This window comes from Schistocerca gregaria, chromosome 8 (assembly GCF_023897955.1).
Source record: "Schistocerca gregaria isolate iqSchGreg1 chromosome 8, iqSchGreg1.2, whole genome shotgun sequence".
Taxonomy (NCBI): Eukaryota; Metazoa; Arthropoda; class Insecta; order Orthoptera; family Acrididae; genus Schistocerca; species Schistocerca gregaria.
The window spans coordinates 410070536-410097106 of NC_064927.1; the positions used below are offsets into that span (position 1 = coordinate 410070536).

At 42.9% G+C, this 26571-nt stretch overlaps 1 protein-coding gene across 5 annotated transcripts in view; it reads right to left on the reverse strand.

Annotated features, from left to right (window-relative positions):
- Positions 1-26571, reverse strand: part of LOC126284166 (lysine-specific histone demethylase 1A) — a 111295-nt gene that overhangs the window by 35817 nt on the left and 48907 nt on the right. For all 5 annotated transcript variants that reach the window (XM_049982897.1, XM_049982898.1, XM_049982896.1 and 2 more), the window contains exons 8-9: positions 8462-8737; positions 2638-2847 (exon numbers count right to left, since the gene is read on the reverse strand). In XM_049982897.1, the coding sequence (XP_049838854.1) occupies positions 2638-2847; positions 8462-8737 (486 nt within the window). The remainder of the gene's footprint in view (positions 1-2637; positions 2848-8461; positions 8738-26571) is intronic.

Consider the following 26571-nt stretch of genomic DNA (forward strand, 5'->3'; position numbering starts at 1 on the left):
AGTTCACAGGTATTCAAATGGCTCCAAGAACTCTTAAATAATAGAACCCAGTATGTCGCTTCGACGGTGAGTGTTCACCAGTGACTAGGGTATCATTAGGAGTGCCCCAGGGAAGTGTGACAGGACCACTGTTGTTTTCTTTATCTAGGGTGGGCAGCAATCTACGGTTGTTTGCTGCTGATGCTGTGGTTTACAGTAAGGTGTCGAAGCTGAGTGACTGTAGTACAATACAAGATGACAAAATATCCAGTTGATGATGAAGGATAGCTAGCCCTAAGTGTGGAAAAATGTGAGTTAATGCAGATTAGTAGGAAGATCAAACCTGTAATGTTTGTATACAGTATTACTAGTGTCCTGCCTGATTCAGCCAAGTTGCTTAAATATCTAGGCATAATGTTGCAAAGCGATATGAGATAGAACGAGCACGTGAGAACTGTGGTAGGAAAGGCAAATGGTTAACTTTGGTTTACTGGGAGAATTTTAGAAAGAATGGTTCACCAGTAAAGAAGACTGCATGTAGGACCCTTGTGCGACCTATTCTTGAACACTGCTCGAGTGTTTGGGAAAATCACCAGATTAGGTTGAAGGCAGACGTCAAGGCAATTTCAGAGGAGGGTGGCTACATTTATTACCGGTAGATACAAACAACACATAAGAGTTATGGAAATGCTTTGGGAATTCAAATGGGAACCCCTGGAGGGAAGGCAACATTCTTTTCGAGAAACACTACTGAGAAAAATTTAGAGATCTGGCATATGAAGCTGACTGCTAAACGTTACTACTGCCACCAACATACATAGTGTGTAAGGACCACGAAGATCAGATATGAGAAATTAGGGCTCATACAGAGGCATACAGACATGCTTTTTCCCTCGCTCTATTTTCAAGCGGAACAGCAAAGTAAATGACAAGTAGTGGTCCGCCATACACTGTATGGCGGCTTGCGAATTATCTGCGTAGATGCAGACGAATCTTTCCCATCTGAAGACAATGCCGGGCCTTGTGTTTACTTCACTTCATGTGCAAATCTTCTGCATGGTACTACCCACTCCGAATGGGGGCTCTCCCCATGGGTGCCACACAATCACAGCTGCTCAGCCAGTAATCCGCTGCCTGGAGTTACTAAGCCTCAGCCATAATGGCCACACACCCATTGTCTTGCATCAGGAGTTTCCAGTTCCGGCACCAGCAATGTGATCTCTGCGTTGTCAGGGGGCTACCACCAGGCAGGCACTTGATGGACAACTCCCCCCCCCCCCCTCCCCACCCACCCACCCATCCTCACCCTACAACAGAATGGCTACTGTGCTGGGTTTTGGGTGTATTACCTTTACAATAAAGAAGGGATAGTGTAAAGAGAGAAAAGACAAAAACTGGAATCAACACTGAATTGGGTGATTTTTCCCTGCATATTCTGTACTTCCGTAAAATTTGGAGAAGGAGTAGCAAGTCAAACCCAACATGGGTACCATACAATTAAGAACAAAGTTTTGGAGGATGCCAGATGTGAAGAACATAAGTGTTCAAAATCACAAATAATATATACATATAATCGGCACCAAGAAGACAATGCAAAGGAAAGGCACGGAGGAAACTCAAATAGTAGAAGGATAGACTTGCAGCACAGAAAGGGAAGTAGCACAGCAAGGTCTGGGGCCCCGTGGTGACCTAGCACATACTCACAAAGGTGTGAGCCTCCTGAGGGTGGTAAACTGCGAAACTACTGGACTTCATCATCCAGGAAGGCATTGTAATGTTTTTAGCAAAGGAGACAGAAAACAGAAACTGACAAGTACAATGGCAGGAAACAGTGGGAGATCCTAAGGATAAGCTATATCTAAATCTGCATGATTACCCTGCAATTCACATTTATGTGCTTGGCAGAGGGTTCATCGAACCACAATCATACTATCTCTCTACCATTCCACTCCCGAACAGCGCGCTGGAAAAACGAACACCTAAACCTTTCTGTTCGAACTTTGATTTCTCTTATTTTATTTTGATGATAATTCCTAACTATTTAGGTTTGCCTCTCCCTCCCAGCCACTAACTATCCTTTCCAAACCCTGTCTCCCACTTCCCCCCTCTTTTTTCCCTTTGCCCATTCTACCTGACACAGTCTTTCACACAGAGCAGGAATAACAGATATAAGCTGGATCTTTATCCCACACATTTTAAGGCTTCTTGTCGATGACTGACTCTCTCTCAACAAAAAAGTCACTAATTTTTCTTTGATGATTCCAAAAGAGTAAAAAACATGAACTGTGTGTGTGTGTGTGTCCAAATGTGGTGCACAGAAGAAGTGCATGCCAACCATCATTTCAAAGTCTTTGAAGTATTGCAAGTCTAAACAAATGGGATCAATCTGATGATTACTTTGGCTACACCCTTGAATGTAATACATAAGTGAAAATAAGCTTAACATTACTCTGTAAATTAATGAATTATTTTTTAGTAATAATTATGTGGCAACTACTAGCTACTAGAATATAGGCAATGTTGAAAGCTAGATCTCACAGTGAATTCTGTACACAGCTTTGTGTGAAATTATGTTTGTTCATTACTGCATCAAATCTGTGTTGTACTTAATTGCCAGTTCTGAGCATTACCCATATTTTAAACTTTTTGGTACAATACCTTATTAAGATTTCCAAAACCAAGACGCTGTATTGCTGCTACCTTCCAGTCAGGTAGTGGTGGAACAAACTGTATAACATTTGGTCTGCCAGTATCCTGGGCAGCAGCAGATGTTGATTGCTTGAGCACTCCAAGAGGAAGGGTACATAGTACAGCATCACTTTTAAAGTTCAGTGGATTTCCATGGCAACGCGAATCAGTTGCCACAACCTGTAATCACAATTTACTTGTGTGTGACAAGAGAAAATGTTAGTTTAATCAAAAAGTCAAAGTTGAGTAGAAATAATCTGTCTAAGTAATAATACTCAATGGAAAATCCATGATGTAATGTAACAATATTATGAAAAGGATAGTTGCTATCCACCATCAAGCAGAGATGCTGAGACTGAGTCTTAGGTGAGTGCAACAAAGAGGGTGCCAAAAAATGAGCTTTTGGCCAGCAAGATGTTTGTCGAAAACACACACACACACACACACACACACACACACACACACACACACACACGTGCACGTGCAAAACAACTCACACATATATGACCAATTTCTGGCAGTTGAAGCCAGTCTGGCTGAGAGGAGAAGAGAGAAGAGAGAGAGAGAGAGAGAGAGAGAGAGAGAGAGAGAGAGAGAGAGACCGACCTTTAAATATATGCATATGCTGCAACCATTTAATACTTAAGGACATGAAAAATTCACATTTGTGATAAATGCGAATATAGATGCAAACACTGCCTCAAAATACAAAATTACCTAATAAAAGGTATTTTAATGCAAACTGTATCCAGAAGAACTATTTTATCAAAGGTCTTTTGAAACAGCTTTTTCTGCTTACTTATATTGCACAATATCTGGTGAAGACCAGCTTTAAAAGAAAATGTGTATAAGAAGGTGTTTGCAAAATAAACACAACACTATATCGTGGCACTCTTAAGTTATGTTCTACTATCACATCAGTTGTGGATGGTTGAATGGTATGGCAAACTAGAACTTTGCTGTGGGACCTTTCCATCTTGTTAGAATCAAGAAATGCATTTGCCTGCTAGCTCGGGCTGGCATTAATGGGACATCTTAACATGACAGTTTTAGGTGTTGTTGTTGTTGTTTTGAACTATAGTTGTGTATGAAACTGGTAGAGGTCAGGGCTGAGCTACCTCTTTTACAATGCTGCCAATCTCAGTAAGCAACTACATGGTAGCCATTATGAAACACTTTGTGCTCTCTATTTTGCTTTGTGTTATGTAGTGCTCATAGTTTTTGGTTGTTATTTTGAAACAAGTGAAGACTCATCCTGGTTCATTGTAAGGTTTGAGTGCAAATCTCACAATGATCATGTGTCAGTTGTTCTGCTTCTGCAGGAGTGTAAATTGCGGTTGTAGACTGGCTGCTCTGTGAGAGGCAGCTGGAACCTTTTCCCCCTGTCTGCTCCTCAGCCCTATGGCAATCAAAGTTCTTGATTGTTCACACTTGTGCCTCAGTGTCACATTATGTTGCCCACACTATAGTGACTTGAAAACAAAACAGATCAACATATTTTGACCACAATGAGAGTCTCCCTATGAAGCATGAACAGAGTAGTAGTACAACCAAAAATAACTCTCATGTACCTTATCAATTCTATCTGTAGTGTTGTCAAGTATGGGCCATACAATAGGATTTTGTAGTGATCAAATTGGTGGGAAAAGATAGATAATGTCTTGAAACACCTTACATCTACTCTTGTTTACTGATGACATAATGCTGCTTCTTCTGGACTGTAACAATCATTTGTTGAAAACTTAAAATTGAACCAAAAGAAGAAAACAAGAAGACGTCAAAAAATCCATAAGTTTTTGTAAAAGGAAACAGTCCAGTCAAAGAGCTCTTGCCATGCACAATAAAAACTATTCACTCTCTTTTACTATACTTTTTAATTTCCTTCATCCATTTCAAAGTACTAAGGTTTAGCCTTTAGGCATGTAACAAAGCAATCTTTTACATTTAATGTAGATAAAAAAAATCTACTCACCAAGCAGCAGCAGAAAAATACACATATAAAGGTATTAGTCTGCAAGCTTTTCGAGCTTGTAGAAGGAAAAAGGGTGAAGGAAAATGACTGTTGAGGTTTAGTAAACAAATGATTAAAATTTCAGGAAAATTTCAAGACAAAGGGCTTCACAAATTGAACAATTCAATAAAGCGTTGGTCCACCTCTGGCCCATATGCAAGTAGTTATTCACCTTGGCACTGATTGCCAGAATTGGTGGATGTCCTCCGGAGGAATACTGTGCCAAATTCTGTTCAACTGCACATTAGATCATCAAAATGCCAAGCTGGTTGGAGGGCCATGGCTGTAATACTCCAAATGTTCTCAATTGGGGAGAGACCTGGTGATCTTGCTATCCAAGATAAGGTTTGGTAAACACGAAGACAAGCAGTAGAAAATCTTGCCACATGTAGGCAGACATTATCTTGCTCAAATGTATGCTCAGGATGGCTTCAAGGACAACAAAGCAAGGCAGTCAATATATCACTGTGCTGTAAGGGTGCAGCAGATAACAACCAGAGGGCCCTGGTATGAAATTGCATCCCAGACCATGACTCCTGGTTGTCAGGCCAAATGGCAGGCGATAGTCAGGTTGGTATCCCTAAGTTGAGAATGTCTGATTTATGAGCAGGGCACTCCAACCACCTCAATTTGGCATGATATCCCTCAGGAGGACACTCAACAACTCTATCAACCAATGACAAGGCAAATAACTGCTTGCGTAAGGGCCAGAGGTAGACCAACACATTGTTGACTTGCTCAATTTGTGAAGCTCTTTCTCTTGAATAAATCATACAATTTTCCTGAAATTTTAATCATTTGTTTGTCTGTAAATGATATTTCCATCTCATTCGGGCAATTGATACATCGTTTTTGTATCAGAGTGTACCATATTTACTCGAACCTAAGCCGCACCTGAAAAATGAGACTCAAAATTGAGGAAAAAAATTTTTCCTGAATCTAAGCCGCACCTGAAATTTGAGACTCGAAATTCAAGGGGAGAGGAAAGTTTTAGACCGCACTTCTAAATCGAAACAAAGTTGGTCTATTGTAACATGATACAATTGAGGTTGAATGGATGAAGATACAGCTACAGTAGTTTGGTTCGAGTTGTAAGCTTAAGAGTTAAGCTTTACCAAGTAGCCTTTGCTATGTGCCAGGCACTCTGTCCATATTTATATGAGTACCCTTCCTTTTTCACGTGCTTTGTCTGGTCTGAATCGATTGCTTACTTTGCTTTGATCTGATAAGTGCCGTTCTCTTTGCTATAAGTGTTTACGTCACTCTAAGCTGAAAATGCATTATTGTACTGTGCCATGCATTGTTTGTTGCATTCTGATAACGAGTCTTCACAACCTGTTGCCGCTCGCTGCATGGCTGCTTTTGTGCGCGCTACCATCGCTTACAATTCAAAAAAAAGAGAGAGAGAGAGAGAGAGAGAGAGAGAGAGAGAGAGAGAGAGAGAGAGAGAGAGAGAGATTGTCTCATTAGCAAAATAATGGCAAGAGACTGCTGTTTGTTGTTACTTACACTGCAGCTTTCTTTGATAACAAGGAACCAAATAATAGACTGCATATGACAGACGATGTTCTGAACGAGAGTTTAACGAAAATTTTCCTCTGTTTGAAAATCTTTGCAGACGCCTCTTTAGTACATTACATTCTGCACAAAAATTAGATTCATCTTAGATTTAAAAATCTAGTCAGTTGCTGTGCTTTATTTCTGATTGTATCACTATTCAGCATAAGAATAATACGAATATAAACATGACATATTATGTATATTCTTGCGCGTTTGCTCGTCTCACTCCAGTTTTGTAGTTCATTAGGCGGCAAACACAAAAGAATACATGGCATAATGTTTACATTCTTCTACCTTTTCTTTTAATTTATTTACTGACGTAGAGGTTTTGGCGGCAGTATTTATCTTTGTGCCTGCTAAGCATGCCTGTGTAGCGCTACATATATTCGATGGCAGAAGTTAGTTGTGGCGGCACCTACCAACATTTTTCAGAACTTCTGCTTACTTTGCACTCGATTCTAAGCCACAGGCGGTTTTTTGGATTACAAAAACCAGAAAAAAAGTGCGGCTTAGATTCGAGTAAATACGGTATTCATACACACACTGTCCAGTCACATTAATGTGACCACCTATCAAAACCTGCAGCACAGACCACTGAGATATGTGCACGAAGAGAGTCAACGAGGCTCTGGAAGGTATCAATAGGGATGTGGAGCCTTGCCAGCTCCAGTGTTGTGACCAGCTGCACTAGATTTTTCTATAGAGGTTCCACGGCACAAACAGCCTGATTGACATGGTCCCATATATTCTTGATCTGGTTTAAGTCTGAGGAGTTCAGTGGCCTAGGGAATATGGTAAACTCATCCTGGTGCTTTTCAAACCATGCGTGTATCCTATAAGGTGTGTGACACATTGCATTGTCCACCTGGTAGATGCCATCATGCTGAGGAGGAAAAACAGCATCTATGGGTAGACATGGTCTCTAAGAATAGATGCATACTTGTATTGATCCACTGCACCTTCCAGGATGATAAGATCACCCAGGGAATTCCAAGAAAACAATGCCCAAACCATCACCCACCCTTCTCTGGCCTGGACCCTTCTGATGATTGCCATATACTCCAACGGCTAGCTGTACATGTGCAGAAGCTACATGTTGCCACTCAGTGGAAGTCCAGTTACAGCATTGGCTTGCAAATTCCAACCTTCATCACCAATGGACAGCAATCAGCATGGGTGCTCGAACCAGGCACTCACTGCAAGACATACACAGCAACATTCAATGAACGATTGTCGAGGAGACACTGTTGGTAGCCCTTAGGTTCATCTGGGCCATCAGTTGCTCAACAGTTGCATGTCTATTTACTCCTACATGCCTCTGCAGCTGTTGTTCGCAACTGTCATCTACGGCACACAGTGCACCACAGTTGCCTTGGTGTCCACACTGGATAGCTTGATTGTTTCTACCCTTGACTGAAAGCTAATTAGAATGCCCTTTTGGACATCAGATACATCACTGCATTTCCACATTAAGAAAATGCCTGCTCTGGTTTCCACAACCTCTATACATGCTTTATATACATTCCACTGTTAGTGCTGCCATCTGTGAATTGTTATTGCACATTGACATCTAACATAAGCAGTGGCCACATAAATATGAATGGATGTTCATACAAAAGAGTGCCAGTTTCACAAAAAATACATGTTATAGTTTCAGGTCTTTACTAATGCCTTACACCAACATTGTGAAGAAAGCTTCCTTGCTGGAGTATTTGCTAACACAATTTTACAAAAGGGAAACATGTAACTTTTGCACACTATTATGAGGCTGCCTGTAAAGAACACAATCTTCACAAACAAATTTATACGCATCACCATTTGATGTATTACTCATGTAGATATCTAACATATTATGTCAGTTCATGAATCTTATGACATTACTGCAAGGATGACTACACCAAACCACTTTCTGTTCATATCTTTTAACAAGTAAGTTTCTCAAAAGACAACAAACTATCGACACTGCTACTAGAATATAGACAGTGCTGAAAGCTACATCTCACAGTGAATTATATTTGCTGTCATGTCTAATAAAACATTCATTTGTTTGTTTACACATTAAGTAAAAATACTTCTACTTAATAATCAGTAAACACAGATGTTGACTAATGAAACTGAAAATAGTTCTTTAGCTTTAGTTTCATGTAAAATTTGCTAGTACACCTATTATTACAGTCAAACAGTGCAAATGTTAGATTATACTCTTTAGTCTTTTGGTCTTACCTCAACTCCAGTGGTAGTATATCTTACGTGGCGTACTGCTGTTTTCAGTTTAATGTCCAAACCCTCACTAAGAGCAACTGGCACACATGAGTATCCATTTCTCACAGTCAAATGGCTACCAGTAAACTCAAAATCATCATCTTGATCCCAGTGTTTCAAAGACAGTTTGTCCAGAGGTGTGGCATTTGCAAACTCAAGATTAGCAAAGTGCCAATCCAGAATTTGTCTATCACGAGGTGATAAGTATACATCCGAGGGTGGTGAAGCATCTAATTCCTGCAGGATAACGGACTTGATGTAAGAAATGTAATAACCCATGTGTGATGTCATAAATCAATGGTTAAAATAATTTCAGGAAGAAACTGCAACCAACATGTGAATATATAACATATTATAGTTAACTTTATATGGAATTTTAATTTTATCCATGGCTACACATCATGGATGTTATTTAAAAATATAAGAAAATATTTCAACTCAATGGCATTTTTTTAATGTCGGTCACAACAACATTGTAATTGTGGTTGTGCCAAAATATTCTCTTAAATTGTTAAACTCTTTAACATTAAAGGAATCCACATTTGCAACAACAACAACAACAACAACAACAACAATAATAATAATAATAACAATAATAACCATAAGAAGGAGAAGAAAATCAGCAGCTGGAATAATAATAGGAAAAAATAATTATTCATGAAAAACAACTGACATTAGAGTCAAAGAACACTTGGTATCCTCAAATGAGTAATGGGTTTAATATTAAAAGCATTACAAAAATTATTTCCGAGCTTAAAATGGCTAAGTTATAAGCAAAGAGAAAGTACTAAGCAGTATGAATGGTGGTGCTAGTCTAGTCATCAACATATAATACACAAAAGAAATAATTAGATCTTCTAATTGCAGAGAGACTCACTCTTCATGAGCATATTACCAATGAGAGACGTGTTAGTTACTATGATGCTATTGTAGGAATGATAGTCACCAAAGGCAAAAAAGTTATCAAGAAAGCTAGGAGAGTATTTGTGTTGCCCAACACAGTCACTACAACTTATTTTAAGAGAGCATTTAGTTTAGATCTGACAAATGTAGAACAGTTGTGGTAAATGGTGACAGATATAATCCACAGTCTAGTTATCACATTCCAAGTGCAATAACATAAGGCAGCAACGACCCAATCTGGTTTAATGGTACTATTTACATTATGTTGCAAAAACGGAGACTGCTTCACTCTCGCTATAAAAACAACTGCAGGAAAACTCTTATAGAAAAGTTAACAGCAACTTATGCGTCTGTAAGAATGGCCACACATGAAATGCACAATAATTTTCAGTCATATCCTGGCAAAAGGTACATCATAAAATCCACGGTACTTTTCGTTATACATAATATCAACGAATGAACCCAAACCTTCCATTCAATTTCCCATTATCTGTCTGATGCTGAAACTAAAGACAGAAAGCAGAAATGGTAAAGTCAGCATTTAGGAATGTATTAACCCATAAGGATATTACCATACAAATGTTTTACCATTCGCAGGCTCACAAACGACATGTATTGATATTAGCACTACCAATACTGAAAATCTGTTGACTATGTCATGGAATAGCTCCTTTACTATAGGGAATCACTTGGGCAGCGATTAGTCTCACATGACAGGTCATCAACGTTTACAAAAAGAGTAAAAGAAAGACACACAGAAATATAGACCAATATTGCTAACATCTGTCTGTTGCAGGATCTTAGAACATATTCTAACTCAAGCATTATAACATTCCCAAAGGAAAACAAGCTTCAAATAACAGATGCAGTTGAAACGGTAGATCCTATCTGCCTGGATTTTCAAAAGGTGTTCCAACACTGTACCAATCGCTGACTACTAATATACCTACAATTATAGATTATAAAACAAATATGTGACTGGCTCAAGAATTATGTGACTAATATAGCCCAGAATGTTATATAGGGTGATGAAAGTTTTACACAAACTAAAGTAACATCAGGTGTGCCCAAAAGAAGTTGACCTCTCATGTTTTCACTATACATAAATGATAATAAGGTCTCTCACGTTTTCACCACACGTAAACTATTTATAAGACAGGATCAGCAGCACTATGGAATTGTTTGCTGACGATGCTGTTGTATTCCAAAAAGTGTTAACTGTCGAACGACACGAAGGAGCTGCAGAATGATCTGACAAAACTTTAATCGCAGCTCGATTTCAATTTAAATAAATGTAATATTATGTCTGCAATAAAGAGAAGGAACCCCACAGTATCTGATTACAAAGTTAGTGTAGAACATCATAAGCATTCCCATTGTGTAAAAGTGTTTAGTGGCATTACTCTGAAGCGGCATGGAAAGGGAACATAATATACAATCAATGTTAGGGAAAGCAAATGGAAGACAGATCTGTTGGAATGGTTTTCGAAAAATGCAATGCACTTGTAAAGAAAACTGCATATGAGATACTAAAGTGTTCTACAGTATTGTCCAAGTGTTTGGTATCTTTATCAAACAGGTACGACAACTAACATCAAATGAACTGGCAGATGTGCTGCTAAGATTGTAATAGTTTGGTATGGCCTATATGGAGGTTTAATAGTAATGCTTGGGGAACTGAAAGGGAAATCCTTGGAAGAAACATGATGATGTTCTTGCAGGGTAAATTTAGAGAATCTGCTTTAACAGACCGAATAACCATTATTCTACCACAATCACACACCTCTCATGGAGCGCACGAGAAAAAGGTGAGAGAAATTAGGGCAACCACAGAGGGATGTACACAATCTTATTTCCCTGCACCCAATATGCAAATGGAATAAAAAAGATGCTGAGTCGCAGTAGGCACAATAAAAAGACTGTCACAATATAAGCTTTTGGCCAATAAGGTGCTTGTCAAAAATAAACACACACACACACACACACACACACACACACAAACAAACGCAACTCTCACACTCTCATACACACATGATTGCAGTCCCTGGCAGCTGATGGCAATGTGGCTTCAGCTGCCAGAGACTGCAGTCGTGTGTGTGTGTGTGTGTGTGTGTGTGTGTGTGTGTGTGTGTGTGTGATCTATTTTTGACAAAGGCATTGTTGGCCGAAAACTTATATTGTGACAGTCCTTTTGTAGTGTCCATCTGCGACTCAGTGCCTCCAGTATATGGCGAGTCACAACTATCCTTTTCGAAATATTGGTACATTCCTTCTTGGATTTTCCACTGTTTAGAATAAAAAAGGAAAATTAATAATACTGGTATGATATAGACTGTGCTGTGCACAGCTTGTCAGTAGAATGATGAATTCTCATCTTGTCAATGCTGTGTTCCACAATAACAGGTATGAACTACATCATGCTGTTTTACTTTTATACTACCACTGTTTTATCTTTTAAATGTCACATTACATGAAGTAATCCACATATTACTACACCTCTGCCAACCCCCCCTCCCCCCCCCTCCGAAGTACGCATCACACAGTTTCCATAGTGCTGCCACCACCAGGGACCGCCGATTGTGGCCCTGCAGCTCAATCGCCTGCAGTCAAGAACCAGTGGCCCCTGGCTCGCAAATGCTCTTTATAGTGCTGTGCACAAGGCTCCAGCCGGCAGTCTATGCATCAACAATTTCTGTACCTACCATCATATAGTCTGTACTCATCACTAGTCTTATACCTGTCACTTACAGGTATGCTCATTGTACACTCCTGGAAATTGAAATAAGAACACCGTGAATTCATTGTCCCAGGAAGGGGAAACTTTATTGACACATTCCTGGGGTCAGATACATCACATGATCACACTGACAGAACCACAGGCACATAGACAAAGGCAACACAGCATGCACAATGTCGGCACTAGTACAGTGTATATCCACCTTTCGCAGCAATGCAGGCTGCTATTCTCCCATGGAGACGATCGTAGAGATGCTGGATGTAGTCCTGTGGAACGGCTTGCCATGCCATTTCCACCTGGCGCCTCAATTGGACCAGCGTTCGTGCTGGACGTGCAGACTGCGTGAGACGACGCTTCATCCAGTCCCAAACATGCTCAATGGGGGACAGATCCGGACATCTTGCTGGCCAGGGTAGTTGACTTACACCTTCTAGAGCATGTTGGGTGGCACGGGATACATGCGGACGTGCATTGTCCTGTTGGAACAGCAAGTTCCCTTGCCGGTCTAGGAATGGTAGAACGATGGGTTCGATGACGGTTTGGATGTACCGTGCACTATTCAGTGTCCCCTCGACGATCACCAGAGGTGTACGGCCAGTGTAGGAGATCGCTCCCCACACCATGATGCCAGGTGTTGGCCCTGTGTGCCTCTGTCGTATGCAGTCCCGATTGTGGCGCTCACCTGCACGGCGCCAAACACGCATACGACCATCATTGGCACCAAGGCAGAAGCGACTCTCATCGCTGAAGACGACACGTCTCCATTCGTCCCTCCATTCACGCCTGTCGCGACACCACTGGAGGCGGGCTGCACGATGTTGGGGCGTGAGCGGAAGACGGCCTACCGCATGCCCACTATACGCCCTCGCTCAAAGTCCGTCAACTGCACATACGGTTCACGTCCACGCTGTCGCGGCATGCTACCAGTCTTAAAGACTGCGATGGAGCTCCGTATGCCACAGCAAACTGGCTGACACTGACGGCGGCGGTGCACAAATGCTGCGCAGCTAGCGCCATTCGACGGCCAACACCGCGATTCCTGGTGTGTCCGCTGTGCCGTGCGTGTGATCATTGCTTGTACAGCCCTCTCGCAGTGTCCGGGGCAAGTATGGTGGGTCTGGCACAACGGTGTCAATGTGTTCTTTTTTCCATTTCCAGGAGTGTATTACTTATGTTTACACTGTCATGTTGTGGTTTCTCATAGTTGGTTGGTTTAAAAAAAGGGGAGGGGGGGGGGGGGAGTGGACAAATTGCTAGGCCATTCATTGATCCCTCGTTATGATTAAGATAATTCCACAAGGTTGGGAGTAAAACAAATTGGACACACAAAACAAAGCTGGAAGAAAGGAAAAATCAGAAGAACGACAGAAGGGCAACAAGCACCACAAATAAAAAAAAAATGGGGGGGGGGGGGAGGACAAGAAAACCACAGAGACACGCAAGAAATAGATAGAAGCAATTAAAACAAGAACGCAGATTACCATGGCAGTCTGACCATGAGAATAAAGAGGAGAAGCCAGCCACTCTGCAACACATTAAAACCTCCACCCCAAAAGCACTGGGGTGGAGGACGCAGAGACACAAAGGACATGCGCTAAAATTTGGATCAAATGATAAAACTCACCCTTATGAATAAAACTAAAGCTGCTGCTGAGGCATTGTCGCCAAACACCAAAGATAGGGTGCTGGGAAAGTTAATAGTCTGCAGCAGAGTGGCTGAAAGTGGGCAATCCAGCAAGAGGTGGACGGCCATCATTTGTGAGCCACAGCGTCACTGAGGTGGGTCCTCGTGACAGAGGAGGTAACCATTTGGAGCCGACAAAGGACAACTGATTATCTGCGAAAAGCCCAAGGGAAGACTTCCACACATTCATAGTCTTCTTAATGACACACAGTTTGTTGTGCGTATTGTTATGCCACTCCATCTCCCAAAGCCGATAAACATTGCAGCGTAAGACAGAACGCAGGTCAGTTTCAGAGATATCTACCTCCAGAAGCGGTTTCTCGGTGGCCTGTTTGGCCAGCCTGTCAGCAAGTTCATTTCTTGGGATTCCAACGTGTCCTGGGGCCACACAAACATCACTGAACAACCGTTCCAGGGCAGAGACGGAGTCCTGGATGGTCGCTACCAAAGGATGGCATGGGTAGCACAGGTCGATAGCTTGTAATCTTCTCAGGAAGTCAGAACAGAGAAGAAATGACTCACCAGAACAGGAACAGATGTACTGAAATGCACGAGATATGGCCACAAGGAGGAGGAGGAGGAGATTAGTGTTTAATGTCCCGTTGACAACGAGGTCATTAGAGACGGAGCGTGAAACTGTCGTTCCACTATTGTTATTTTGTAATAAAACCTGGCATAGTTCAAATAAAGTAGTCACTTTTTGTATATATATATAATAGTTAAATTCCTACAGGTGGCTTCAGTTGTCTAATATGAGTATGATTCCAATAGTGCCGTTAGTTGGATGCTGAAGTTCCGCTGTTCACCGCGTCTGTCTCAATTTGGGTGTTTCTAATACCATTTTTCTTTCTGGATGTGCATGCTTGCTGCTACTTGATATAAAAAGTAATACGAAAAACTCATAAGTTCATCATTCACTTTCGATTTATTTCACAGGGAAGTACAACTTTGTTCCACGACTGCATCTCAACCGACCACAGCCGACTCTACAAGTGACAAAGAAATGACTCTAGCTTCAAAGATATTCCACTCGACATCCAAACTTCCGCTTGTAACAAGTCTCTTTGATATTGTTCGTCATATCCACCAATATCAATCAATATATTGCAATTTTTAAACATAATAGTAAATTAACATAAAAAATAAGTAGATTATAATTTATAAAAATTCCGACAAAAATATAACAGAAAAACATTCACCACTTCGCCCACTAAATTCGGTATCGATAACTTCAGTTGAAAATAATACATCTCCCAGATCCATTACAAGCGCAAGCTCAGGTGAGGGAAGGATGGGGAAGGAAATCGGCCGTGCCCTTTCAAAGGAACCATCCCGGCATTTGCCTGAAGCGATTTAGGGAAATCACGGTAAACCTAAATCAGGATGGCTGGAGATGGGATTGAACCATCGTCCTCCCGAATGCGAGTCCAGTGTGATATGGCCACAAGCTCTGCAGTGAATACACTGCAGCCAGCGGGCAAGGAATGCTGTTCAATATGGCCTCTGTGGACACAGGTAACGCCAACATTACCATCAGCTGTCAAGCCATCGGTGTAAACAACTTCAGAGCCCCGGAACACGTCAAGAATCAAGGAGAGCGGTGGGGTAAACGGAGTCCTTAGGGCCATGCAATAGGTCCAGACGAAGCTTCGGCCGAGGTGTACACCATGGAGGTGAACGTGAATGGACCTCAAGCAGAAGTGGTAAAGGACAGGACTCCAGTTCAGACAGAAGGGATCACAACTGAGCCGCAATTGTTAGCCCTGACCTGGGAGATGAACAGCTGTGGGTGGAAAAAGGGGATGGTAATTCGGATGCTCAGGATAACTACAAATGTGTGCAACATAACTAGCGAGCAGTTGTGCACATTGGATCTGCAATGGAGGGACTCTGGCCTCCACCAGGACACTGGTCACCAGACTCGTTCTAAAAGCTCCTGTCACTAAGCGAACACTACAGTGGTGCTCTGGGTCGAGTAAACACAATACTGTGGGGTACCGCCGAATCATAAACCAGACTCCCATAGTCAAGGTGGGATTGGACAAGGGCTCTGTGTAGAGCTGCAGCAGCATAGAGTGATCTGCACCCCATTTGCTGTTGCTCAGGCACCTGAGGGCACTGAGGTGCTGACAGCACTTTCGCTTAAGCTGACGAAGGTGAGGAAGTAAAGTCAATCAGGCGTCGAAAACTAGTCCTAAGAATTGATACATCTCCACAACAGTGAGTGGATTGTCATTACAGTAAAGTTCTGGTTCCGGATGAATGGTATGATGCCTACAGAAGTGCATAACACACAACTTTGCAGCTGAAAACTGGAAACAGTGGGCTAGAGGCCATGACTGCACCTTGTGGATGGCTGCCTGTAGGCGCTGCTCAGCAGCACTGGTGGAGCAGTACAAAATGCAGAAGTCATCTGCATACAGAGAAGGCGAAACGGACAGCACTATAGCTGCTGCTAGACTGTTAATGGCCACTAAAAATAGAGATACACTCAATAAAGAGCCCTGTGGGAACCCATTCTCCTGGATATGGGGGGAACTATGGGAGGCACCAACTTGGACACAAAGTACAAAGTGACAGGAAATTTTGGATATAAATTGGGAGCGGGCCTCGGAGACCCCACTTGTATAATGTGGCAAGGACATGATGTCGGCAGGTGGTGTCATACGCATTTTGTAAATCAAAAAAAGACGGCAACAAAGAGTTGGCATCTGTAAAAGGCTGTTCGGATGGCAACCGCGAGAGACACAAGGTTATCAGTGTTAGAGCAACCATAGTGGAAACTGCCCTGGCATGGAGCCAGTAGTCACGTGACTCCAGGACCAAACCCACCTGCCGGCACACCATACGTTCCAGCAGCTTGCAAAGAACATTGGTGAGGCTGATGGGCCGATAGCTATCCACATCAAGTGGGTTTTTACCGGGTTTGAGCACAGGATTGATGGTGCTCTCTCGCCATTGCGATGGAAAGACACCATCGCACCAGGTCCGGTTGAAGAGAATGAGGAAATGTCGCTTGTAGTTGAACGAGAGATATTTAATCATCTCATTGTGGATCCAAACTGGCCCAGGAGCTGTGTTGGGGCAATGTGCAAGGGCGCTGTGAAGCTCCCACGCTGTCAATGGGGCATTATAGGGTTCACTGTGGCGTGTAGTGAACAAGAGTACTTTCCTTTCCATCCGCCGTTTAAGGGCGCGTAAGGCTGGGGGTTAATTCGACACAGAGGCTCGAGCATAGTGCTCGGCAATCGCATTTGCGTCAGTAGATAACATACCATTGATGTTAATGGCAGGGACACATGTTTCGGGCTGGTACCCAAAATTACGTCTGATCCTCGTCCAGACTTATCTCTCCCAACACGCCTGTTTCCGTCTTTTTATAAGCTGGCAAGAGCAGGCAAAGAGCCGTTTAAAGGTTATTAGGTGCTCTAAGGAAGGTTGCCGCATATCTCGATGAAGAGCTTCCCGACGCTCTTTAATTGCCTCAGCGACTTCCGGCGACCACCAAGGTACTGACTTTCGCTGGGGCACCCTAAAGAACAAAGGATTGCGTTTTCTGTCACAGGGTAATGCAGAAAGCAGGTGTAAAGCTTAGCAGTTTCCATAGCTCAGCCAGGTGGTGGAAAAACTGCTACATGGTGAAAAAAACTGCCACTGGAGGATGACATGTTCGGGAGGCTGGGAAGGCATGGAATATTCAATGAGGCAGTTTACACCTCAGGGTCACCTGTTGCCACCAACTTATTTCCTGAGCAGTCTATATCCATTGTGTCTGAGGTTCCGGCGAGATCTAGGTCCTCAGCGGACACCAGAATCTTCACCCCATCCTCAGACCCAGAGCTTGCAGGTGCCACCGCAATTCCCTTGGCCTTGGGGGTCTTCTTTCTGGATTTCTCTCGCTCCTCCTTGGGTTTCTCTGGTTGGGAGGGCTTCACTGATTCAGTCTCCGGGACTAAGGATGATCGTGAAGCCCTACGACCAGCTGCTTTTGGGCACTTCAGCCACTGGTGGGTGTCATCTTTCCCACTAGTAGAAACCTGGGAGGGGAATGGCCCAAGAGACCCCTTCCTAGTGAGAGGAGCCGAAGAAGACTTATGGTTCTCTGGCTTCGAAGTGGGGACTGGTTCGGGGGAGGGGCGCAGTGCTCCCAAGGTAGGTGGTGCAGGAGCAACAGGGAGGGAAGTGACCCCCCGACCATCACAGGGAGCAGGTGTAGTCTTCTGGCTCTGAGAGGTGACTGGAGTCTGCAGAACTGATGGGGCTAGAACTGTTGTAGCAGCAGCCTAAGACGACATCATACCTACAAAGTGTAGGCGTTCAAATTTCCTCTTAGCTTCAGTGTAGGTCAGTCAGTCCAGTGTCTTGTATTCCATGATTTTACATTCCTGCTGGAGAATCCTGCAGTCTGGTGAGCAAGGGGAATGGTGCTCTCCGCAGTTGACACAAATAGGAGGCGGGGCACATGAAGTATTTGGTTGTGATGGACATCCGCAGTCGCTGCATGTGACGCTGGAAGTTACAGTGAGAAGACATACGCCCGAACTTCCAGCACTTACAAGGATATATGGCTTGACATCACACCAGTATACCACCACCTTGACCTTCTCAGGTAATGTGTCACCCTCGGAGGCCAAGATGAAGGCACCGGTAGCTATCTGATTATCCTTTAAATACCCCGAGCGTGTCACAGGCGAGTAGTGCCCATGACTGGGCAGATGATGCTGTTTTGATCAACACTGACCCAGATCGCATTTTGGACAATCCTCCACATCCCCAAACTTGTTCTCTAAATGCTCAACATAAAGCTGAGGCTTCATTGTCATGAAAGATTCCCCATCAGCTCTCGAACATACAAGGTACCAAGGCGAATAAGATGTGCTGTCATCATCAGCTTAGTGTTCCTCTCATGGTGTGGCCAGGGACGGAACGATTTGGGGTCATATGTATGTGCATTAAATTGAGCCCGTAAACGATTAGAGACTGTTCGTGTTTGACCACCACTAAGTGATGACTTAGCAAACTTCACGGCGTGTCATCCGCCCTGATGCCACCCACTCCGACCAGGGGGCCTCCCCAGATGTGCCACCCAGCCTCAGCAAAGGCCACCTGGCAGGATGGCCATTGCCGGGAGTCTCGATGCCCCAGGGAGATGGGCATCTATTCCATGGTATACGTGGGGAGTTAACGATGAAGGTATCAGCAGAGCGATCCCTGTGTTGTCAGGGGGCTACAAACAACATGGTACATGACAGCCCCACCACAACAGACTGGCTACCATGCTGGATATCAGATGCAAAGAAGTCTATTATGAATGTCAGCGCAGAAAACGATATTGCACAGTGGATGGAGGAAAATGCACCCAGGAGTGTACCCTTGCCCAACAGGTGGAGAACAGGCAGAAGTGCAGATCCACGTTGACAAAGGATGTGAGAGGTCTCAGGGCATGATGAACACAATGCACCATGTAAGGTGCCCTTCCCCAATTGGCTTGCTCTATGGAAAAAAATTTGAAGAATGGAGGTCAAACCCTACAGGTGACCATTACATAAAGGCCGAAATGTCAGGCAGGAATACCTGGAGCCTATTCTAACCCCCGGAGGCACAGAGGGTGGTTTCTCATGACCACATCTTTTATTATGTTTGGAGTCAGAACATGGGTAGCAATGGGTAGATCTTCCATGTGTTCCACTACATAACTATTGTGTGATCAACTTTGGAACTTTCATGTGCACAGCTGGGGTGACTGTTTTTTCATGTACTTCTCCAGGGATGTGGTACTTTGATCTCTTCTACAGTAATAGCAACTTCTTCCGGTCGTCTTAGACCACCTCATGGCTATGTTGACACTACAAGTTCCACTGCCTCTCGGTGTACTACCACTGTTTCAAACCATCCGATGACTCTGCAGCAGTTCAGCAAGCTTCTGCTTGTGGTTCAGCCAGTACTTCATCATATTTTTGGTAATGAATATGAACACTTGTAGGGTTTTCTTTTGTCTACGATTCCTGCTATCTTAGTTGGCCTCCTTTTCCAGAAAGGCCTCCCTCTCTTTGTTGTTCTGTTCATTAGCCCCCACTTCAGGACTAGCTTCACTCACCTTTGCCAACTTGGGTCTTCGGTTGTCTTTTTATCATCACTCATGTGTCCATGCCCTTGCCATTCAAGTCAAATTTTTCCTAGTATCATAAACAGCCACATCAGCTTCTGAAATGTTTCTGCCTACGACCTCTCCCATGTCCTACGCCACCTCTGTAGTTAGAGATGTGACCCTCCGCCTAGTGCTCAATGAAGTGGTTTGTCAGTGCACCCTTTAGTACTGAGATCTGTCCTTGACCGCAGTTACTGAGCAAGGTGGTGCAGTGGGTAGCACACTTGACTTCCATGTGGGAAGAGAACAGTTCAAACCCACAGCTGGTCATCCAGATTTTGGTTTTCCGTGATTTCCCTAAATTGCTCCATGCAAATGCTGGGATGGTTCCTTTGAAAGGGCACAGCCCATTTCCTCCCCATTCTTGACACAATCCAACCTTGTGCTCCATCTGACCTCGGTGTCATGGGATGTTAAACCAATCTGGACATCAAACCAAACACCTTCCAGCCATCTAATTTCCAAACTGTTATTTAATTTGGCTACCAGTTTTGGCAATTTACTATGCCATCTTCGAGCCCCTGACAGAAGTGTAGGATGTTTCCAACCTCGGTTCCGGTTAAAATAGGGGTCAGCATTCAAACACTGGTATGTGTAGACTTATGCCTGATACAGATATCACTTCAACCATCACCTGCCAACTAAGCAGACGATAGTTGAACTAATCGCTGTATCAAGCAGAAATCTACAGGTACAATTATTTGAATGCTGATCCCTATTTTGGCCCGAACCGAGGTTGGAATCTCCCTAAACATCAGTCAGGGCCTGAAGATGGCATAGTTAATCACCGAAACTGGTAGCCAAATAAAATAACAGTTTGGGCATTAGACAGCTGAAAGGAGTTTGATTTGACATCTTGTAGCGAACAGCCGAGTTCCATAGCCATCTCTGGAAAGACAGACACACAGTTAAACCATCTTCCTTTCTTTTTGACTGCCATTTTCTGATTTCAAATCAAAGCAGTGTGGAGGGGGGGGGTTTCATTGTCGTCCGTGAACAATACCAGTGCATAACAACAAGCCTGCCACGTAAAGAGGAAGTCACTGCAGTTCACCAGGAAACCTCACTGCAACAAACAACTCCATTGGCAACAACACCATTGGCACCATGCAGCATTTCCACCTGGAACTGTCTAGCTTTGTGCAACATGAGAACTGCATATGGACACTGAAGCAGCTGTTCTGCTCCTCAACCCTCAAACATATGCATGGCTGGGCTTCCAACTGTTGCCTCGTGAAAACTGCTGTCTGGTAAGCTACAATAACATCAAGTTCCTGTTCCTGATTAATTTATCGATGCTACAGTTTACAAACCCACAGTGTCTCTGCACTTATGTAGTTGTTAATGTTCTTCGTACTGAGAATTTGTTTGTCACTTTGTTGCTTTTGAATTTTTTGTTATTGTGACATACTCCTTGTCTTTCCACCCTATGTTGCAGTACACCATGTTATCTCAGCTGCCCTTTGGGGATAGACCCATTGTTTGCAAAGGACGAATTGTTGTGTCTTCCATTTGCCACAGGAGCACGATAGACACCTGATACTTTCACCATTGCTAGCTCCGGGATTACACCTCCAGTATCTAAAGAACCAGCACTTAAACACATCGATTACGAAGTGAACACTTCCGTCGCAACTTGCCGCACAAACAGTGGCACTGCGCACTGTTTTTTTGCCTTGGCCAGCACCTACGCTACCTTGGGAAGGACCTGATACACATGTTGGTGGAAACTTTTTAGTCACTTTTTGGTCGTTGGCCACAGCTGAAGCGACTGTTGCAGCACTGTCCTCCATTTTCCTGTTGAAGGACTCCCTTCTACAGTAGTTATTTACCTCATATCTTTACAATCAATTTTTGCTTCAGCAATGGCACCCACCAGTATCACAGTTCACCATGGCAGTACACCACTACGGCCACAGCCACCCATCCTCTCAACAGGCATCCAACCCCGTGCGGACGATGAAGCTTGGCCACTTGACACATCCTGTACTGATGTCAGCATCTCCAGATGCTGCCAGCACCTTCACAGGTGCCTCCTGCACCTATGCAGGCACTGTCGGCATCAATGCCAGGTGCCTCCCACCTAGCTACAGGCGCTTCCTGCACCTCCGCAGCCATCTCTTACCCTGTGCAGGCACCTCCTTCACAGACACAGGTACCTCCCATACTGACCGTCTGTACTGGCACAGGCACCTCCCACATTGACATGGGCACCTTCTGCACTGATGTGGGCATCTGTCACTTCCTTCTGATGCTACCTACCCTCCCACTGCATACCGCATCTGGCGAGTTCACAGCACCCAGCCGTCACCTAAACCTTGCTCCAGGGTCACTCCACTGCTGCCCTGGTTTACGAGACTGCAGGGGACCCGTAATTGTGCACACCCAGGACAGCCGCTTCCAACACTACGGATGTGTCACCATCAGTACCTACTGGAGAAACAGGTACACCTTCACCACCCCTACGATGGAGAGCATCACACTGTTTAGAGTAGTGCACCGTTCAGCTGCTCCGTTCCCCCACAGAGGTCACCGATCACTGTCCAGTGCCTCGATTATCTGCAGCCAAGAGGCAGCAGCACCTAGCAGGCAAATGCTCTTTATATCATCATGCTCCGGCTCTGACCAGCAGTCTATATGCACAACATACTCTGTACCTGGCCCCAGTCAGTCTGTGCTCATCATTTGTCTTGTACGTCACGAATCTGTGTTGTTGTTCTTATATTTATGCTGTCAGGCCAGGGCATAATAAGTATCCACAGTAGATAATTCTTCCATATAAATTATAAGTATCCACAGTAGATAATTCTTCCATAAAAAAAGTGAAAATTATTGAAAAAAATAATGCAGCATGTCAGTCTTACAAGAGAACATTTTATGTACCTTGATTTAATTAGATTGATTTGAAATATTAATATAAGAAACAGTTAAATGTATGGATATAAAAATAAAAAACAAAAGATGCAGTTCGGCAGCAGCAGTAGCCCAGCACTGAGACAACGAAGCTCAACAGAAGACTGAACATTCTGTTGATTTCACTATTTAAATTTGGCTTGAGTAATCGCAAATAGTTTATAACAGTTTGTGTTTCATTATGAAATCAGTTTCTTACACTGTTCCACTTTGTTAATATATTCCTTGTCTTATTACAAATCCATTCAGTTTCTTCTTCATGATGGGAAACACGGAACACAAAAATTTCCATCACAGGGGAAGCTTGCTAGTATGTTGACAGCGTACGTCCATCATTAACTATCTGAACCATCTACAAATTGCTCTCTCTCTCTCTCTCTCTCTCTCTCTCTCTCTCTCTCTCTCTCTCTGTGTGTGTGTGTGTGTGTGTGTGTGTGTGTGTGTGTGTGTGTGTGTGTGTGTGTTAAACGGCTGTCCTTCCATGCTGAAAGTCATGTGCATTATAAGATGGTGGGAGGAGAGGGGGGTGGGAAACAGTTATGCCATTACCAACTGTGTTGGTTTTAGATTCGTGCAAGCAAGAAAAATTTGCAGACTAAGAGTTTACACCAAGTGTTCATCTGTATAAGAGTAAATACTACTTAATCCTGATCTCAATCATAACAATGCTGCAATGAGCTGAGAGCTCGGTGACATCATATCCTGAGCTTCAAAAATCACCTACCCTAAAAACAACGGCATAAAGCTTCTCAGAGGCAGGACATAGAGAACATACAGAGAATTAAATGAACTACTGGTTCCAGAGACCTTTCTGAGTCTCAAGCATTTATGATAAATATTCAAACTGAAGTGAAGAACGAAAAATGTTGTTTGAGCTTACAGGGAACCAAGTGGACTGAAGCATGAATGAGAATTTTGACTGAGGAGGGGGAATGCTAAGGTAGCTCGTGCAGTTGTGTATAACCAATGTGCCAGAGTGGTAGATTGGTTTGCTCATCTGCCTAGCGAGCAGGAGACCTGGGTTCAAATCCCAGCCTTTATACAAACATTCATTTGTCACTTCAGTCTGCATAAATGCATACAGAGAATTGTTAAATGGTTTCAGTGAATTTTTAACACTGATAACAAATGTGATTTCAATGTGACAAACTGATAATGTTCTTTCAATAAATCATCATCATCATCATCATCATCATCATCATCATCATCTACATCTATAGTTTCGTTCCTGGCTGGATCTGTTAGGAATATAAAGCCCCATTTTACACAATGCACCTACGGACGAAACCTCTGCAGCAGTGCCCTAAGTGTACATTTTGGAACTACAGACTGGTTCATGTCACCTGATTACATGATACACGTGAGATATTCATGGAAATGGCAAACAAGAAAGGAAAGTTGTTATTCACTCATGCTGTACATCATTTTAAGAGGCTCAGTTGTTTTATATGACACTTGCTTGCACAAGCACATTTTTAAATAATTTTTTATCTATACAGCATTCTGCATTTGGAGGAGACAGTTACTTTTTTTGAGCCATTGCCCTGAAAGTGACCTTATCATTAAGGGGCATAATGACGATGATGAAAATCAGACATAAGTTGAGTTCGACCCTGTTTGGGAGGAATGGCTGGAAACTATAGATGATGATGATGATGATGATGATGATGCATTGTTGAAAGAACATTACCAGTTTGTCACATTGAAATCATACTTCTTAACAGTGTTAAAACTTCACACAAACCATTTAACAATTCTCTGTATGTACATATGCAGACTGAAGTGACAAATGAAAATTTGTACGAAGGCCAGGATTTAAATTTGAGCCTCCTGCTCACTAGGCAGATGGGCTAACCACTATGTCATCCTGGCACAGTAGCTTTGCTCAACTGCACGGACTGTAGCTCCAAGATCTGTGGGCATTTTGGAACATAATGAGAAAAGATGTGGCTCGTTTTGACAAGTTGCTGTCGATGATACAGGAGAAACTCGCTCAATGCGAAGTAATTCCATATTTTGTCATTGAACTCCCTTGTCGACTATTGCCAGTTTCTCCTTCCTGGCATGCTGAAATAAAGCAATAGATGCAGTCTAATCAAACATGAATTTTTGTCAAGTAAGACGCTTTGTATCGCTACAAATTGAAAGTCACAGATGTAAAGTTAAATTCTTATTTACTCAGCAATAAATTATTGCCAATGTACCTTATTATGATATAGAGGGTCATGAGGATCCTCACTGTACACCTGGATTAGAACGGTCAAGCCTTGTTTGTTGCAATCAATTTCTAGAATATGAAGCCATCAGCACAAAAAATGCTTTTCGCAGTAGCAATTCAAAAAACATGTAATCTTCCAGGAAAAATATTGGATGTGCCTAATTACTGCATTTATGAGAATTTACGCACTGAAAAATGTGCGAAAACTCCAGTACAAAGTCCTGATGTCAGCTGCCGACTACAGATTGAACAATAACAAACAATAAAATAACAAGCATACAGCACACTCCTGAGTATTCCGTTCTGCACATGCGCGAGTTACTACCATCTCATGCAGATACATGGATTCATGTATTTTCATGTTTCCCCGTTCTCTCAACTTTTCTCCCCCCCTCAACTCTACCCCAGTCTTTCCCTATCTTATTCACTCATTCCTTCACTACAATCCATCTGTCTCTCACTCTTCCTCTAGATCTCTTATCTTCTATTGTTACTTCACGACTGTCCTGATATCCTGTCAACTTCCACTCTTTTAGCATGTTAATCTTGTCTTTCCTGTGTCTTACATGGCCTTCTCTCTCACCAATCCCCCCACCATTTTACTCCTTACTCTATACGTTCTATAATTCCTATCATGTTTCTTTTAAATTTCATTTTGCAAGCATGTACCATGCTCATAAGCCTTTTCTTCATTACCTGCATTTCTGACGGATACATGAGTACTGGAGTATAACATGCTTAGTATTAACATTTGCTTGCTTCTTGGTGATACATAATTGCGCCATCACCATACCGTCCCACTACTTCCTACCACACATCTAGCCTTTCATATACATCTCCTGCTCCACTTCCCAAAACCATTAAATATCTATAAATAACATTGATTTCTTATTTTCATCTCCTATACACACTACCACTCCTGCTATTATCTCATCCATAACAGTGATGAAAAGTAGTAGGGATAGTGCACTCCCTTGCTTCAACCCATTTTTCTGTTCTAACCAGTCCGTCTTCTCTCATCCAGCTTTTACACAACTCACTGTTCCTTGATAAATTTCCTTCATTTGTCTCAAAGTCAATCTTCCAATGCCCTTTCCTGCAAGGTTTTCCCAGATCCTGCTTCTTTTCAAACTATTATACACCTTATCAATGTCAAGGAATACCATTCCTAAATCCTCACGACATTGGTTGTCTCTCTCTTGAAGTTACCTTACAATAAAAATTAGACCTGCTGTTGACCTTCCTGGTCTAAACCCATACTGTTCCTCTCTCAATGCTCTCCTTCAGTATTCTCGTTTCCAGAACTGACAGCATGATACAACTAAAGTAACTCTCCTATAATTTTGACATTATTTCTTGCAAACCTTCTTAAAAATTGACACTATGATTATTTATTTCCAGTCTTCAAGTGTCCTCTTTTCTTTCCCTATTGTTCACATGACCTGGCAGAGTTAGTAAATTCCTACAA